This window comes from Prunus dulcis, chromosome 2 (genome assembly GCF_902201215.1).
Source record: "Prunus dulcis chromosome 2, ALMONDv2, whole genome shotgun sequence".
Lineage (NCBI taxonomy): Eukaryota > Viridiplantae > Streptophyta > Magnoliopsida > Rosales > Rosaceae > Prunus > Prunus dulcis.
The window spans coordinates 23,921,123-23,939,753 of NC_047651.1; the positions used below are offsets into that span (position 1 = coordinate 23,921,123).

Consider the following 18,631-nt stretch of genomic DNA (forward strand, 5'->3'; position numbering starts at 1 on the left):
TATAGAATGATGATGATGGTAGGGCACAAAAAGCTTACCTAATTATTATGTTTTGTAAGAGAAATTATGAAGTGGCGCGTGAACTCTTAAACTTGTAGGTTTTAACCTAAATTAATATAAAGAATAACAGATGGATGGAACTTTACAAAGATTCTATTTTTAAGGGGTTTCTCAGATTTGCAAAGTTGGATATACTTAAAAACCATAATCAATAAATAAGCACACAAAAAGAGTTGTTGTTGGATAAGCGTTGGCAACAGTATCTGCAGCTTTGCAGCAGCATTCGCCCTATAAACAAACGAACAGGCTTCCTTCGTTTAAAGCTGGGAATTGGGACCTGTTGGTATTTTATTTTGGTTTAAGATCCAAAACTTAATCTGTTAATGTTGCCTTCGAGAAACGTACCTGCCACTGTCCATTGGTTAATCAAAAACCCCAATAGATATATATATATATATGTATATATTAGGGTTTATCCTATGGACAAAGACAACCCAAACCCATCAAAGCAAGCCACATAAATGCAGTTGAGGCAAAGAGGCCTCTCCTCTCCTCCTATACCCATACACATACACATACCACATGCCTTAGACTGAGGCCTGAGGCTATAAGGGCACCTACCCCTAAACAATAAAATCAAAGGGTTAAAAAAATATGAAAAGTGACAGCTAAGGTGGTACATTAGAGCCAGACAGACTGCGCTCAGAGCCTGAGAGGCTAAAGCCAAAGACAAGACCGGCGTAGAAGCAGCCGGTGACCCGCCGTCAGCAATTGTACTACGGGCGTGACATTGATGAGTCTCAATTTTAAACCATTGGTTTGGTGGGGACTTTTGTACCCACCTCTCATCACTATGACCATGCATTCAATTTCCATGTGTTATTATTTCACTTGGTTTTTCTTTTGGGGTCCTCCCTCTTCACTCCATTCAAGTGGATTCAAATTTTTCTTGATTTACATTTATGCGGGTTTTCCATCGGGCAAATTCAACGGAACAAGACTAATTGTACTTTGGTTTATTTCTTTTTTTTTATTTTTTAATATACCGGCGATATTGAGAGATCTGCTATAATGAAATTCGAATACAAAAACTCAACGTAGAAATGAACACAAAATATTAAATACACGAATAACTACTCTTAATCGGTTGAGCTTTTGATTTTGTTCTATTGGAAAACATCTATACTTAAACATATTTGATAAAGTAGCACAAATGTCCAAGTAGTTATGAAATTTTGGAGGTACAAAGCAAAGAAGGGCTCAAACCGACCATCAGAAAGCAACGGAACTAAACAAGAGCTTGTTGTGGTACATGCAAAAGAGGAAATGTGGGACCGTAAGATTTGGTTGGGGGTATAAAGAAGGGGGTACAGGGGGATTGATTATACCCATCATAAGACACGTGATAAGTTCCCCCTCCATAATTATAATTCTCATCTCTTTTACACTTACTTTTCGTCCTCTTTTTTTTATTGTTTCATGCCAAATTTTTGTTTCTTTAATCAATCCTGTTACTGCGATGCTCATGTTTATTTCAATGCGTGCACAGCTTTAGAGTACACCCAAAATCTGAGTAAAATATGAAAATAGAATATTGAAACAGAATTTGTATTCATTCTAGATTGGGTTTTAATTGTTCTAAAAGCCCAACCATGATCCAATCTGAGAGCCTCACAGGGGCAGGCCTAGCTCATAAGACTCTAATTGCACATAAAAATTAACATCTGAACATGTAATGCCTTAATAAGTTCAACAAAAATACAGGAAATGATAAATTGACAACTATATATCTAAAGTTGATTAGAAACAGAAAAGCTCAAAGTTCTTGGATGAGAGTTGACAGAAATGTATCAGTTGAATAAACAAAATGTAGGACCAAAAGGAGAGCAAAAACCACTTCATCCTTCTCCCTGTATCTGCTGTGTTTAAGGTACTGGATCAGCATTGTGCCACCCCTTAGTGCATGGACGGATGCTCATGAACTCATCAAATTCCTTTACATGAACGTCGCAGCACTTCCACTGCAATATTAGAAAGAAAAGAATCATTGTTACTAATACAGCTAAAGATACAAGGCATACTATACTATATATAGGACTGAATTCGCTATTGCAGGACACTCACCCCTCTCACTCGGTCGTGGAAAATAGCAGGCCCCGGATGGTAACTGCATGCAGCCTCATGGTTATCCTTCTCTTTAAAAGTTTTGCCACACCCTTTATTTTTGCAAATTTGGGGCTCGTTTATGCCAACAATCTTTTTTGATGGAGCAGAAGTGCCTTCAACATCTGTAATGCTTTCAGCAAATGGAGTTGTGGCCACATTTACAGGCTTTGAATTCATTTCTTTGGCTTGTGAACCTAACCCAAAAAAAAAAAAATTTCACTTGCTTCAACCTAAAATGCAAAACAACAGCTAGAAAATGGATAAGTTAGGGAATATGGAGCTTCTTTTTTTTCCGGTTACAATGTAAAGAGGGAAAAAATAATGACAAAGTGAGAGAATCAGCTTCCACAGAGGGCACTCCCCAGTCATTGAGAAGATACTAGAAGAGAATGAAAACAATTCATATAACTCTGTCGTGTTTTACACCTTCTCAGATTCCAAAACCTGAAGAAGGGAATATTCACTCTTTCCCCCAAGTTGTGTTCCCCAGTTACATAACGAAGGATAAGTTCTCAGTGTATTCAAACTTAACAAATCACCTTATATCGCATCCTAATATTGTTATTTTCTTCAAATATCCAAACCACTGATATCTTTATCTGTTAACTTCCGAGATTGAATCACTACCACTTTTCACAAAATAACAATGAGAAGGCAATATTAGAACCTCTCATAGTCATATCAAACTTACAATTTGTGTGCACACAGTTTCTTCCACCTATTCTAAGCAACTAAATTATATCATTTCCGTGAAAAAACCAACCAACCTCCTGTACACCAAGTATGAAAAATGGACATGTTCAAATGCTTAAAGCAAAAGGGAACCAAATGAAATTACCATGATCCGAACAGAAGAAACCCTGCCGACACCTAGAGCATGATTCTTTTGACAATGCATCAGTTGCAGGGGGAGCGGTAGGAGCAGAAACAGGAGTCTTAGGCTTCGCCTTTGACAACACTGGTTTCTCTGTTGTGTGTTTACCTGTCTTGCAACTTCATTCACACCCAAAAAAAAAAAAAATTGACAGAAAAGGATAGTTAAATAACTTATACTGACAAAAGTTTAAATGCATAATCAATTTAGGAAGACTAAATTTTTTTTTTATTAACAATAAACTTTGTTTCAAGTTCTAGCGAGCGCGTTATAGGCAAATCTTAAATCCTAGTGAAAATTCAGCACTTACCCTTTAATTTCTAAAAATAAGCTGAAATCATGACTTCTTTTCTTGCAACAACTCCACTCTTTAATCCCATCATGAAATATAGGCTGGAAAAATAAAGATATTGAGCTTAAGTCATGGCATTGAACTAAAAGAGAAAATAAAGAGGAACATTTCAAAAACTCCAAAGATAAATAAATAAAGGAATGCAATTTAACCACTAAATCAATAGGCATATACTTACTCCCTGAAAAAATTGAAGATGCCCACGCAATCAACCAAGCCGAACATGCAAAACAATAAGCTGAATTACTATTCAGTAACAAGATTTCACAAGGCACAATAAAAAGTTTCATCATTTATAATCAGAGCATGCACGCGAACGCCCCTTTTAGATACAAAATGTGCAGCATTTGGATCAAAGAATTAAATTAAATTTGAATTGAGTCACATAACGAAATAATTTACACAAAGATAGATATACTGATCCATGCAGCAAATCGATGCATAGTCCTCCTATAAACGGGGGCCAACTTTCAATTGTAAAAGATTTTACAATAACTGATTGAACTTCCAAATACTCAATTAGCAGAATCTCCCAGTCGAAAAAACAGAAGAATTTGAGGCAGCAGCTGCACTGCACTAATCTTAGTGGATATTTAATTTAATTTATGAAACTAAACTCGGGCAAAAGAGTAAGTAGATTTTATTGCGGAAACAACCAAAAAAAATAATAATAATAAGGAAAACGAGAATTTGCTTAGCTTCTTTCACATCAAAACCAGTGCCTGGCAAGATAATTTTTCTTTGTTTTTTCTAAAACCGAAAAGTAAAAAGGAAGGAGCTTGAAAGTTAGAGAGAGAGTACCGAATCATGGTATAGGCAGGAACCTTCGGGATTGTCGTCCTCGGAAAACTCGGCGTTACAGCCAATTCGCTGGCATTTAAACAGAGCTGTCTGCTGACCCTCCATTCTCTCTCTTGGTCTGCCTAAGAAAAACCAGAAAGAGGAGAAGGGAAGCTAGAAGGAGGAGGAGCAAGGAAGGAAGACCAAAAGAGAAGGACCGCAAGTCCAACAAAACTCAAAACATATTCGTACTTGAATTTTGGTTTCCCTTTAACATTCCACTTTCTCGTTTCTAGAAAGTGCGCCTCGGTGCCCTTCTTGGGCTTCACCTTCCCATCAGACTCCGGAGTCCGTTAGCCCAATTAATTCTGGGTACGGGCCGGCCCGTAGAGAAAGTTTTGGTCTGAAGTCTTTGCATTAAAAAAGTCGCTTAAATATGACAAAGGAAAGTGAGATAACGAGTTAGGATTCTATTTCATTCGCCGTAACGAAAATAGTCCGATTTGACACGTTAATGGCTACATGGCATCTGCATTTGATCTTAATATGTGCTAAAGCTCTATACCATAATGAAAGCAAATTTTCAACATAAACGTAGCAAGGCCAAAAATGTTTCAGTTAGTAGTATTTCACAAAAAATGCTTCTTAAGTTAATTTTTGGGTACGATACAATTTCCTAAATCTGTAGTATTTGCAGTAAGCATGCACACTTGGAGAGGAGCCCTACATAGACTCCTATTTACAGAATACTCGAAATAATACAAAAAATATTTATATACATGATAGCTCCGAGCTGGAAATTGAATATCCAGAAATGTCATCTGCATCCTCTACAATGGAATTGGCAGCGAAATCGAAACCTGATATTCACAAATCATACAACTGAATCTTCACTTGATAAGGACTCGATAGACAAAGGTCACAATATTCTGTTGTGTTCTGCTTCAATCATCAAAGCTTTCTCCTGTAAAGTGGAGGAAAAAAGAAATGAGCAAATACTTAAAACTCTGGATAGCTTTCAGAAGCAAATTATACTTTTCAAGTTTTGAAGGCATATCCAGCCCTCTGCACACATATTCATTTTAAAAGAGCGATGAGAAGAGCCACGGGCAATATCCACTGCATGGTTCATTCAAACTTCAAAAGTATACCATGCTTGCAAGTGTGTCAGCATGCATGCATGTGCTTCAGAGAGGGGGAAAGAGAGAGACCTCGCTATATGGGGTGCCCTCGGAAGGAAACCAGTGCATAAGAACTCCTAAGTTCATTATGGCAGGAATCAACTTAAACAAGAGTGGAGTTGTAACCTGTAACATCATTTACTAGGGTAAGTATTTTGAGAGAGAGAGAGAGAGAGAGAGAGAGAGACAGAGAGAGAGAGAGAGAATTGAAGTCACTTTCAATGACAAGGAAAAATAATATAAAATTACCAGGCTTAGTGCTGTCGTTCCAAGAAGAAGCAGGTACATCTTCCCCTGTAAAGAATAGTTTGAAAAGATGATGATAAGAAAACGAAGATGAAACCAAAGGATAATATGCAGATAAAAAAATGAAGAAGTTCAATAGTTTAACAATTCTACTTTTCTCTGCTGATTCCTATGTTTTTATTCAAAAAGAAAATTTAAAACTGCACAACTTGCGAATGCATGCATATAGTCCATTCCTAGATTACTATGACTAACCATAAAGAGAGATAAGTTACCTCAACAAGATTAAGATTCGACGCCCGACTTAAGAGGACAAAAGCAAATTCTCCAATTTGAGCAAGTGAGACGCCAACCTATAAAAAGTAATCAAGTTTTAAAAATTAGGAAGCAAATAATTTAGTTTATCTGCTGCAGATAAGATATGACTCAAATCTTATAAATCAACTTACCACAAATGATGTCCTAAAGCTATATCCGAAGGCCTTAGTAACAATAGAAGCAACGGCAGTCTTTACAACTATAACTAGAATAACAGATGCTAACAGTATGTCCACATGGCTCCACAAGAAATGTACATGTATGAGCATTCCAATACTTGAAAGGAAGAGGGCTGCAAAAAGGTTACGAATTGGTTCCACCTACAATGTACAAAAACATCGAATGCAATCATTAATGTTAACACTGTCTTATGAATACAAAAAATGATTCATAAGTGATGTCCATGCATCTGCTTTTACTTTTCTTTTCTGAGAAACAAAAAGAATATTAATACATGACCCTGACACTTGCAATATAAAAAAGCATTTACAACAATGTAACTTACTAAGTTTACGAACCACTTAGTTAAAAGAAGCCCCAAAAATAAAGTCCAACGAGTTTATAACTTAAGAAGGGGGGAAAAACAAAAGTAAACAAATGAACATGACAACAATAAATTAGGTAACAAGTGGAAATCCAGAAGAGTACCTGGTCTAAAGTATGTTGTGCAAGGTCAGTGGTTGATATCATAACTCCAGCCACAAATGAACCCAACTCAAGGCTAAGGCCCAGCTTATCACTACACTGAAAAGGTTACAAGAGATTCAATAGTATTAAAACACTGTTGAGAATTACAAATATGTAGCAAGATCTGTGCATTAGAACCATATTACTGTTATTCCGTGATCCACACACTGAAAAGGTAATTCACCATCTTAGCTTCAGAGTAAGTTCATGAAGGGAAACTTATTACATAACAAAGGTTTATATTTCCTTCTTTTCTCAAGGTACTTAGAATATCCAATTTAAGTCAGGCATTTCAACTTCCAAGTTTAAAGCACTCATCTTGCCATCCATCAATTCATTCCCATCCAACTAAGCAGATTCAAGTCCTATTTTAGAAATGTATCATAAAAACTGTATTCTCCAGAAATTCTGGAAAACCAAGTTGAGCAACAACTCAGTAGCCAATACTCGGCCAACATTGGACCAATAATGAAGCATAGTGGTTATAATGTGTCAAAACCGGCTCAGCACTCAAAAGCATGCAGATGGAGCAGGAAATAGATATGCATAGATTTGAGGATGAACATGATGAGTAGTAATTAGCCTTGACATAAAATGAATACAAAATGTCCACTTACCCAAGCAGATAATAAGCAGAAAGCCACAACAGCAAGCTGATAAAGCTCATTCGTCTGATTCACCATAAAAATTATAGATGAGCCATGTTAGTTATTAAAAGTCAATACAGAAAGGTAACTCGCTCATTCTACTAAGCAATCAAAACTTACTTGAGAGGACAAGTGCATCATCAATTTCAGAAAACGAGGAACAAATGACCAACACAATACAGAGGCAGCAACAAGATATAGAGACAACACTAGCAGCCTGAAGACACAACAAATTACAAATTATAATTTGCAACAAGCTCTTTATTAGGATGTTGGACTGCAAAAGGACCACTTCAAAGAGAAAAAAATGGTAAACTCGAGCATGGCAAAAAAATAAAATGATTAAAATGACTCTCAGTTTCATTATAACAAAAGAAAATTTTGGAATAGAAATAAATAAAAGGAAAAAGGACGATACAACATGGGAAAATAAAATAAAAATGCCATAAAAGAAGGCACAGAAGCAGAGACTTACAGCTTCCCCACTGATACCATTCCTTGGAAAAGGCCACTATGACCACCCAAAACTGGGAGCAAAGCAAACAGTAAACCAACAGCACAATCCTGAAATAATCCACAGTGAATGAATGTAGCATCATAAACCAAGCTTATTGCATAAAATGCCATCTAGTTATCAGTAAGTATATCATCTGAGTTTTCAGAGTTCAAAACCTACCTGGAAAATGAGTGTTCCAATTGTTACTTGACCATGAAGAGCACTACTACTATTCCGTTCTCCAAGAAATTTTACCACCTGGTAAAAAGGAAATGAGAAAGGAATGTGCACTCAAATTTCAGAAAGAAACAACCAATGAGGAAAAGTGACATCATATTATTAAGGCTTCAAAAACATACCACTGCTGTTGATGACATTGACAAGAAGGAACCAACAAAAACTCCCTCAGACAACTTTGCTCCGCACAACTGCAAAATAAGCAAAATGGCAAGCTTATTGTTTATTTTGACAGGAATTAACTAGTTACTTGTAACAAAAAACTGGTTATCAAGATTGAATACAATACCACAGCAGTTATGGCACACAAGAACATAAATGTTAAGATTTGAAGAAGGCCTCCAAGAACAGCTACAGGGCCCACAGCTTTTAACTGCACAAACAACAAGTTAAATGGCTTCCTTAAACAAAGGTGATTTTCATCCTCACCCTCCCCCTCAGGATATGAATTAGAAAGTTTCATAATTTTACTGCATAACAGTCAGTAAACTAAAATTTCCCAAGTCTAACATACCTTAGCCAAAGAAAACTCCAAACCTAGAGCAAAAAGAAGAAATACAACGCCAAATTGTGCAACAGTTTCAACCTGTAACAGAAGTAGCAGATTTGGGGATAAACTATAAAGAAACTAGAACTCCAAAATCAGCAATAGAACTTTTAGCTGATCACAATTCACAACGTACCTGTACCATCTCACTGATGAACTCCAGACCCCCTGGTCCAATGAGAGAACCCGCAAGAAGGTAGCCCACAATAACCTATCATATGCATATAAATTAGAAAAGATAGCATAACAGCTGCATCATTTAAATCGCTATATGTAGCTGAAAGTTTATAATGTTGGGTCATATAGACCATTAAATATAGTGGAAGATTAAGTTAGAGATCAGAAAAACTATGAACGAAAGCAAAAGGATGGCTAAAATTTAAAGACAAACCGGTTGTCCCAAACAAGAAAACAAAATTCCACCAATGGCAGCAGAAACTATGATAACCACCAAATCAGAAATTAACCTGCCAAAATGTCAAGTGTTAACCATAAATCATACATGTATCAATAAGTAAAATCAAAACTTAGAAACTGCAACAACTGTTCTTAAGGCAGGAGAATGCAGTGTCACAAGTTTGTTATAAAAAAGGATGACCTTTGGGGCTATTTGAGGGATAACAAACTGTTTTACAGGCATTAGACTATAAAATCCATAATCAATTAAAAACAACCAAAGACATAAAAGTTTATGCCACACAGAAATTGATTCTAAAACAATTGAGAAAATGGTCCCTGAATTTATCCATGTATGATAGTCAGGGAAGGAATACATAAAAATACCTCAAATCTACTTGAAGTACTGGATATTTGGATTTCTTGTTTGACATCACAAACACATTATCCTATCATTAAATAAGTAAAATAAGTTAATATGGTTAAAATGAAGCTAAAGACAATTATAACAGCGCCTGGGAATCTCTGCCAACAACTTTCAAAGTACCTTTTTGTCAATCAAGGTTGTTGTTTCTTCGGAATCTTCATTCTCCAGGGAAAAAACACCTTGAAACTGAAATGATTTTGTGCCACTGAAGCAAAAACAAACACAAAATGGCATATAATACTACATAAAAGCAAAATCGCACATCTTATTCCACTACGAATTTAATATCTTGTCACAGAACAATGGTCTTAACATCGAAAGACCATTTAACATTCACACACTTTGCCTCTTGCGTGTCATTTCTCTTCTCATGAGTGATTTTAGCCACAGTCTCCAGTACAGCCTGCAAAACACAATCGGTATTTGCCTTTAACATTATAACATACATGACAAAAGGAAAGAAACAACGACAATCACACAATTACATATGCACACTCAAGCTACAAAGCAGAAGTTTGTAAGATGAAATGAGACGATAAATAAAAGCAAAGATTGATTTTGTATGTTAAGCTAAAGCAGTGAAAAGCTTTCGCTACAAAATTGTTTCGGCATTAAAATAAACCAAATTATTCCGATTTTTTCTTGTTACAACCACATTATTGCATATTGGAACAGGAAGATGAGAATAATAACAAAACCTACTTGTTGATCAGCCACACTGTTGTTGAAGCTGCTTCCATCAGATCCTAGACAAAGTGAAAAGCAAAATGAAATGTTAACTAACTAGAATTAAGATGATAAACCAAACAATAACTACAAAATGCAAAATGTTAAGTTAAAACAAAATTCCAAATAAATAAATAATTAACCTTCGGGCTGATCATTCTCAGAGAACTCTTTCTCGAGAACCCGATCGAACATTTTAGCAATGGTGCCGTCACCGGATTCCGGTGCGGACGAGTTCATCATATTCCCGTAGAACCTCTCCCTAATTTCTTTATCAGATCTCGCGGAAAACGAAACCCTCGCGTAAATCAAAATCGTCAGAAGACAATAACAAAACCCAAACACCACTCGTTTTCTCTTCGCCATCAAATGTGGAAAGCTGAACCAATCCAATCTCTCTCTCTCTCTCTATCTCTCTCCCTCTCAATTTTAGGAACGGAATTTGAATTTCAAAAGGAATAGAGCTTGAGAGGAATTAAATTGAATTCAAAGAGTGGGAGAAGAAAAGGAGACGTTTCTCAGATTACGAAAGAGAGACTTGGTTTAAAGTCAGTGTCTTGTTATCGTAATTTTTGGACGTTAATTGGGAATTTTTTTCAGTTGTTCAGGGCGGGATCGCACACCTGAAAAATTATTTCGCGTTTTTTCTTTTTGTTTTTTCCTCAGGAAAACGTATGCGTTGGGGGTAATTTCGTCTTCTCAGGCTTACAGACGTAATTTTCCCATGTGGGCGTTGCGACCTTTCACTGTCCGTTAACTTTCAGGGCCCATTTGGTGCCCAAATCATACTTTAGTGGGTGCTGGCGCTGCGATTTTCTCATCATTGTCATTCATGAAGCTCCCATCAGTAACTGGTAATTTGTCAAAACTTATACTCCAATACTCCAAAGCTTTTCGCATTGAACAAGTAATTATGAGTTTATCTGATAGAATTCAAACCCTTAAAATCAAGTAATTTGGAAAACTCATAACCTATTACCTATTATTTATTTCTTGCATCAGAGTTCAATCTTCATATGTTAGAGTAGTTTAGAATATCCCTTTGTCAGACAATTAAATATATTTTGTTTTTTCGTCTTTGATAAATACATTTTTTGGCAGCTACGTAACAAGCCCAACGGGATTGGGTCCGGCCCAAAAAGTAAAGGGCCTCAACATGAACCTGTGTTTTGGCATGAAATAAAAAAGAGGAAGAGATTGAGGGCTCAAAAGCCCAAGTGACCAGACGACAGATGACGTGTCTCGCCCAGCGCCACCCACCCAACCCAACCATTGAAATAGACTTTGGAGTGTGCCATCCACAAGTCCCAAGACCGAAGCACTACCAACCTTCCGCCTAACTAACCCATCGGTCGTTTCGTTTGAGGGCAAGAAATCTCCAGACCCATTACAATGGCGTCGATTGTAAGCACGGCCGGATTAACTTCTTGCGGTCACAGAAAACCTTCAATGGAGGGTTTGAAACTGAGTAGCAGAAAAGCTATGACCTTCGGGACCCAATTGGCCTACCCTGTTTCCTCTTCTTCTGGTTGTGGTTATAGCAGAAGGATGAAGCCCATGGTGGTGGTGAAAGCAGAGGCTCAACCCATAAACCCTGAAATTAGGAAGAGCGAGGAAAAGGTTGTGGACTCTGTTGTCGTCGGTGAACTCTCTAAGCCCCTCACAGTTTATTGCAGGTAAGTTCCAATTTCATGTTCCTACTGTTTAAACTTACACAATGTTGAAATTATATCTGCTGTTTATTGTTCTAGATTAGTAATTTTGGTTGTTGTGGTTGTTTGGAAATAGGTGTTGGAGGTCAGGGACTTTCCCTCTGTGCGATGGAAGCCATGTAAAGCACAATAAGGCTACTGGTGACAACGTTGGACCATTGCTCCTCAAGAAGCAGTAAGCGGCATTTCGATGTTAGTAGAGGTGTTGTTTTGACTGTTTATTTGAGATCTGAACAGTATGTGTATTGTTATAATCGTCACATTTCAAATAACGTACGAGTTGTACCCTTTATTTCACTCATATTGACTGACAGAAGCATCCGTTAGTATTAGAATACTGGTCAACCAGAGCTCATTGCTTTCAGACTCTGGATGTTGAATCTTGCACGCCTAATTGGTTTTGCACTCCATTTCTTGTGGAATAATATGCACCTTCTTCTTGAAGTTTTTCTAGGTTTACTCGTTCCCGACATAAGCTTTCTCGTGTTCTCCGTTCAAGTACTTATACCCTAGTAACATATAGGTGACACCCTCCTCTTGATACTTAAAGGGATTCTCTCTGTAGTTCAAAACCGAAGAATTTACACATATGCTATATAAGCACAGGGATTCTCGGGCCAATCTTCCTTGTGTGCATGTTTTGGAATGTACCGGATGTTACAGCAAGTATTGCCATCTGTTTTTATCTGTTCATAAAAGAGCTCAAGTTGGGGGACACAGCTGGAAACTTGTAAATATAATGACGTTGCACAGAAGTGGCGCATTCATAATGCACTTTAAGCATACTTTCTTAGCAAAGAGGATTAAGAACAATCATTAAAGCAAGTGACCATGTTTTTATTTTTCTGAGAGAAAAGCAAGTGAACATGTTAAACAAGAAAATACATATGTTAGTTTATGATAATCTGTTCAAAAGCGGAAGAAAAAGAGAGCAATTAATCATTTCTAATCATCCCATGATTCCAAAACCAGGGGGAATGGGCTTGGAATTTTTCTAAGTGAATGGTCACGATTAAAAACTGGTCAAATCAAGATCAACCCGTGCAAGGCAAGTTGGAACCGAGTCACGTTGTTGAATTAAAGTGAATTTTTCAGAAATTGAAAAGGTTACGTTACCTGTAGGAAGGAATTTTAAGGGAAAAAAATAGGTTTCTTTTAAACCAAACTTTTTCACTGCATATGATTTTGCTTCCAAATTTAGTGTCATTCGGTGCAATTGAGTTATGATATAAAAAAAAAAGATAATATAAAATACTTTGTTTAACATCAGTCGTGTTTTCAAAATCGCATATATTAAATTATTAGTTGTTAACTCTGTTCCATTAGTTAGATCTTGAAAACTGACAGCCAATGATGGGAAGACATGAAAGCTGTTCCACATGCAAACACTATTTTATACAACTAATGGTGCCTTCGTGTCCTGCGCTCCAGTCTTAAGCGATTAAATTTTAATTTATAATCGTAGTGTGTAAGAGTTTAGTTTGTTATCGTATCTCTTAATAGGATAAAAGATCCACTAGTGTAGTGCTGTGGCGGTCTTACATTTTAGAGACCTTAGGTGAACATCTTAACTACGACCTTCTCTATTTATGTGAATTTTTTTTCTTATGATAAGTGGAAAAATACTATATGAACTTAAATTCACAATTGTAATATAAAAAGAAAAAATCGATATGTAATTTACGTAACAACTTTATAAAATGCATCAAAACATCATTCATTTTGCATTTTTTTATTCAAAAGTATCAATTAATTTTACATAATCAAATTTTTCTACCATGTTTTTTTTTTATAAAAAAATTCCTAATGGATTTATAAATTTTAAAAAGAATTGAGTCTTTATTGAGTTTCCTCTTTTTAATTTTGAATTGAGGAAAGTTTTTCTTTTATTTTTTGCGTTCTTACAATGAGTAGGCTTTATTGAGTTTCCTCTTTTTAGTTTTAAATTGAATAATTAAGTTGGAGGCCTTAGGCGGCCGCCTTGCCTGCTTGTGCCTAGGGCCTCTTCTAGTGTAGAAATTTGGAGCAATTCCTCAATATCCATATAAATAAATAAATTAATCATAAATTAATCATCAAATGACAATCACGGCTATACAAAACTATAGACGGTGACAAATTAAGATCATACTTTGGTTTTAATCTTAAAAAATGTGATAAGTTTGAAAGTGAGGCACCGTCATAACGTGTGCTGGTTCGTCCATGTTTGTAGGCTTCCTCATTATGGAGCTTCACGCTTCACTGAAACCTTCAATCTCACAAGCATCCCACCCATATGCTGTTCACTCACCACGATATATTGTTAACGAATTTCGATAATTGGTTAATTAGTACTATTTATGCCACTAGATTCATTTGAAAAAGATAGATTTTGAAAAAGGCCGAAAGTGAGAGAAATTTTTTTAAAAAAGCTAACATTAACAAAATTGCCCTTATTTATTTTTGAATTTTTTAAGGAATCATTTACATTTACATGTTTTTAGTTTAAAAGTTGAGAAGTTTTTATGTCTTTTTAAAAAAAGAACATTAGTTTTTTGCAAAAGTGAAAGTTTTTTTTGTGATTAAAACCTAAATTTACTTTATTAACTATATATGCATTAACATGACCACATGGTATGTGTTTAGTACATTTCGTTTTGAATAAAAATAAGATACACTAACATAATATAACATTAATCATATTATGTAGACATTAATAAATGCTATGTACTTCGTTCGTTGTGTTTAAAGAAAAATAAGATATAAATAGTAACATAATATAATCTAATGTGTATCAAAATTAACACATAATATTTCGTTAAATTCATTTAAAGAAACTGATTATATTATGTATCATATATGCATTAATATTGATATGTATTTCGTTTAAAGAAAAATCAGATATAGATAGTAACGTATTATGCATTGAATTTTGTATGCACATATTATGCACAAGCTCATACTAAATTATGGATCCCTCTGCATAAAATTGAATACATTCAATCAAATTAACCACTTGGGAATTGGTACCCACTTAGACCTCCTCCACCGTTGATAATTCGCCACGTTTGTAATCATTAGAAAATGTTTCAACATCCGGGGCCCTCAACGCAGCTGATAATTTTGTATTTGCATACGAGCCCTCAGCTGTGTATAAAAACTGTTTGCAAAACTGACCACCAGAACGACTGTTTTTGTCGGCGGTCAGCCCCGTCAACAAGGGCCACATCTCTCCATCGGTACAGCTGCTATGCCCAACAACACCCAATCTCAACGCGCCAACCAACCGTATGATCATACCGATTCGTTTGAGAATACTTAGTAAGTAAGAAGCGCTTCCATTAATAAATGATTTTTTGAAGTCTCGAATATCGTCAAAAATGTTACTGAAAATTTAACTACTTATGCTAGACACAATTTTTAAGTTTTTACGCTATGCATCTTTGTTGTTAGAAAGCAATTTTACGACCCAAACAGACCCTTAGTATTCTACACTTCTGCATACATTAACTGTACAAATCTACAAGTACAACCAATTTCGTGAAGCTAGAACCGACGGCGTACGCTGCCCTCGTCCAAGATATTAATCTAACAGGTGCTAAGATCTCCGTCTTAGGCGCGCATCTCACGTACCACGTGCCGTGATTGCGTCACGAGTTAACTTCTTAGACATGTATTCAGGAGCCTCCCCTACTTCCACCGTCTTCAACTAAGAAATACTTCAAATATACGGACTTCCACGTGCCGGTCTGCACTCTGTCGGTTCCCGTTGCAGCCGGTCATCACACCGCACACGTGTCCTTGCCTCACCTCCTTCTTCACACAGCTCTACACACCTCCACTCGAAACAAACAAAACAGCACCACTTTCCTCTCTCTCTCTCTCTCTCTGTCTCTGTGAAAACTCCACCATTTTTCCGGTTAAACCCGCCGGGAAAAGCCTATCAGCTCTGCCGTTCTCTTCCTCTTTCTCTGATGCTTTCGATTTCGGAGCATCCGTCTAAAGAGCCCCAACTCAAAAGGCCCAAAAGCCCGGACCCGCTCAACTCCTTCAACTCACTCCTCCAGCTCATCCACCATCCTCGCACATGCCTACTCTTCGCCATACTCGCCCTCCAGGTCATGCTTCTCTTCACTCTTCGCTCTCTCCCTTTCTCTCGCCAACATTTTTCTCCTCCGAACTCCCCTAAACCCGAACCCTTACTAGTACCCGATTCTGAAGACCGATGCGGGTCGGGCCGGGTCTTCGTCTACGACCTCCCCAAAACCCTCAACCAAGAGATTTTACAAAATTGCGACGACCTCAACCCGTGGAGCTCGCGCTGCAAAGCCTTGGCAAACGAGGGGCTCGGCCAGCAGGCGACGGGAATCGCCGGAGTCGTGCCAGAGAATCTTGTTCCGGCGTGGTACTGGACGGACCAGTTCGTTTCGGAGGTGATTTTCCACAATCGAATCCTGAACCATAAGTGCCGGGTCATGGAGCCAGAATCGGCCACGGCGTTCTACATCCCCTTCTACGCTGGACTTGCGGTGGGCAAGTACTTGTGGTCGAACTCCAGTACCGCACAGGACCGCGACCGCCACTGCGAGATGATGCTTAGGTGGGTCCAGGACCAGCCGTACTACAAAAGATCCGAGGGCTGGGATCATTTCATCACGATGGGGCGGATCACGTGGGACTTTCGACGGTCCAACGACCAAGATTGGGGGTCACGCTGCATTTACCTTCCCGGCATGAGAAACATCACGCGTCTCCTGATTGAGCGAAACCCGTGGGACTATTTCGACGTCGGTGTTCCCTACCCCACGGGATTCCACCCCAGGTCAGACTCCGACGTCGCCGAGTGGCAGAGCTTCGTCCGTACGCGCAACCGCACGAAGCTCTTCTGCTTCGCCGGAGCGAAACGCGGCGCGATAAAGAACGACTTCAGAGGGCTTCTGCTGAGTCACTGCCAGAGCGAGTCGGAGTCGTGCCGAGTAGTGGACTGCGCGGGGACCAAGTGCTCGAACGGGACCTCAGCGATCCTCGAAACGTTTCTGGACTCGGATTTTTGTTTGCAGCCGAGAGGCGATAGCTTCACTCGGAGGTCGATTTTCGACTGCATGGTGGCCGGTTCGATCCCGGTCTTTTTCTGGAAGCGAACCGCTTACATACAGTACGAGTGGTTTTTACCGGGTGAACCGGAGAGTTACTCCGTTTACATAGACCGTAACGCCGTTACAAACGGGACGTCGATAAAGAACGTGCTTCAGGGGTTCAGCAGAGAGGAGGTTGAAAAAATGAGAGGGAAAGTGATCGATTATATACCCAAGTTTTTGTATGCGAAACCTGAGGATGGTTTGGAGAGTGTGAAAGATGCTTTCGATATTGCGCTGGAAGGGGTTATGAGGAGGTTCAAGGAGCACGGTGAGTGGGGGTTCAGATGGAAATGAAAGAAATGGCGGTAAATTTATTATTTATTTTTTGCACTTTTTGTTGTATCTTATAATTTTATTTGGGTCACATAAATTGGATGGATAAGGATTTTCCCAGATTGTAGGGGAAAAGGGTTAATGGGCATTGGGAAGTAGTTAGTTGTTACAGTTTGTATCTAATTCTTTTGCTACATTATAGTTTGTATACAGTTGAGTGATATATTTAGTCACTACGAGTTCAATGTAATGAGTAGCTGTAGCTGGTGAAGTGATAATGCAGTGCCACACACACACTGGTGTGTGGTCCATATTGTTCGGTTGGAGGTGGATGGGAGCATGGCCTGGATAGACAAAGATAATAAATTGTTATCGGATAAATGGCTTTTTTTAATTTTTGGGCCATATATAGCATGCCATGAATGACAAATGTATTTGATTTATTTTTTGGTAGACTTCATAATAATGAATTGCTAAATGAGAGCATATTACAAACTCTAGTTTGGTAGACTTAATTTAGCAGTCCCGTTCTTATGGATCTTATAGTTCAAGGATGTTATGATCACCCAAAGTAATGTAATTATTGGTGAGAAGAGTAGGTTGGTGATGCTTTCTTCTCTCCTTTTAAAGATGATAAAGGAATGGTCTCTTTATTTTTTGCACCTTCCAACTGCAAGGAGTGGAAAATAAAAGATAAAAGCTCAATTGGAATCTATCCATCTTTTTGTCCTTTTTCCCAGGGCGGAATTGCGGAACCGCACTACAAAGCTAACTCACCTTTCTCATACAGTTTCAATACAGGGGCAAATCTTTTCTCATCTTTACACATGTATTAAATGGAAGATGCTTGTAACTTGTGAAGAGCATTATTAATGTATGATGCGTTGGGGTGTTTGGTTCGATTCCTTCCTCCGACAACTGCTCACAATTGCCTTAGGCCCGAAACTGCTTACAATTGCTTTTGGGCTGATAGCTGTGTTGGCTTTGTTGGCCCTGGACATTTATTTGCTCACGATAAAATGCGCCCATAGGCCCATTGGCCGAAATGCGATGTATCCGGTTTAAACTAAACATACGTAATCAAGACGACGTTTAGAGATCTTTTAGAGGGAAAAAAGAGTTCAGAGATTACTAATTGCTGCGACACACATGAAAACTTATGGCCAATGGCAAGTTGTATAGAGCTTTCTCAGTTTTCCATTTTGCATATCAAATTAAGAGGTATATTTTCTGGTTTTCTACCCATCTTTTGTGGTTGGGGGACCTACTTTTGTGGTTGGGGGACCTACTTTTGTGGTTGGGGACCCTACTAACCTGAAGGTAGGGGATGTGCTTCGTGCGACTTCGTCACCACCATCATGCCGAACCTGAGAATATTTTAATTAAGCAACCAATCACTTTACCATATTTAGGGCCACGTGGCTCGGCTTAAGATAAATATTTTAACAA

The 18,631-nt window shown here is 37.9% G+C and overlaps 4 protein-coding genes across 6 annotated transcripts; 2 read left to right on the forward strand and 2 right to left on the reverse strand.

Annotated features, from left to right (window-relative positions):
* Positions 1-1,704: 1,704 nt before the first annotated feature.
* LOC117618502 (cysteine and histidine-rich domain-containing protein RAR1) lies at positions 1,705-4,409 on the reverse strand. Its single transcript, XM_034348061.1, has 6 exons — positions 4,194-4,409; positions 3,571-3,573; positions 3,351-3,433; positions 3,005-3,159; positions 2,125-2,360; positions 1,705-2,021 (listed from the first exon to the last, which is right to left on the reverse strand). The coding sequence occupies exons 1-6, from the start codon at positions 4,296-4,298 to the stop codon at positions 1,926-1,928; spliced, it is 678 nt and encodes a 225-aa protein (XP_034203952.1). The 5' UTR covers positions 4,299-4,409; the 3' UTR covers positions 1,705-1,925.
* Positions 4,410-4,767: 358 nt separating this feature from the next.
* Positions 4,768-10,726, reverse strand: LOC117618503 (K(+) efflux antiporter 5). 3 transcript variants are annotated; one of them, XM_034348063.1, is made up of 20 exons: positions 10,224-10,726; positions 10,057-10,100; positions 9,696-9,757; positions 9,475-9,559; positions 9,315-9,376; positions 8,923-8,998; positions 8,668-8,742; positions 8,499-8,570; positions 8,274-8,357; positions 8,107-8,175; positions 7,928-8,005; positions 7,727-7,815; positions 7,372-7,468; positions 7,222-7,275; positions 6,566-6,661; positions 6,049-6,237; positions 5,875-5,952; positions 5,603-5,647; positions 5,324-5,479; positions 4,768-5,136 (listed from the first exon to the last, which is right to left on the reverse strand). In XM_034348063.1, exons 1-19 carry the CDS (start codon positions 10,444-10,446, stop codon positions 5,360-5,362), a joined length of 1,698 nt encoding a protein of 565 aa, XP_034203954.1. In that variant the 5' UTR covers positions 10,447-10,726; the 3' UTR covers positions 4,768-5,136; positions 5,324-5,359. The 3 variants fall into 3 exon arrangements, with proteins under 3 accessions (XP_034203954.1, XP_034203953.1, XP_034203955.1); XM_034348062.1 differs by having other exon boundaries at positions 5,384-5,479; positions 10,224-10,725; XM_034348064.1 differs by lacking the exons at positions 8,923-8,998; positions 9,315-9,376 and having other exon boundaries at positions 5,384-5,479; positions 10,224-10,725.
* Positions 10,727-11,370: 644 nt separating this feature from the next.
* LOC117618504 (CDGSH iron-sulfur domain-containing protein NEET) lies at positions 11,371-12,245 on the forward strand. Its single transcript, XM_034348065.1, has 2 exons — positions 11,371-11,756; positions 11,869-12,245. The coding sequence occupies exons 1-2, from the start codon at positions 11,473-11,475 to the stop codon at positions 11,969-11,971; spliced, it is 387 nt and encodes a 128-aa protein (XP_034203956.1). The 5' UTR covers positions 11,371-11,472; the 3' UTR covers positions 11,972-12,245.
* A 3,411-nt stretch (positions 12,246-15,656) lies between these two features.
* Positions 15,657-17,625, forward strand: LOC117618505 (xyloglucan galactosyltransferase XLT2). Its single transcript, XM_034348066.1, has one exon. The coding sequence runs from the start codon at positions 15,746-15,748 to the stop codon at positions 17,201-17,203; it is 1,458 nt and encodes a 485-aa protein (XP_034203957.1). The 5' UTR covers positions 15,657-15,745; the 3' UTR covers positions 17,204-17,625.
* Positions 17,626-18,631: the final 1,006 nt, after the last annotated feature.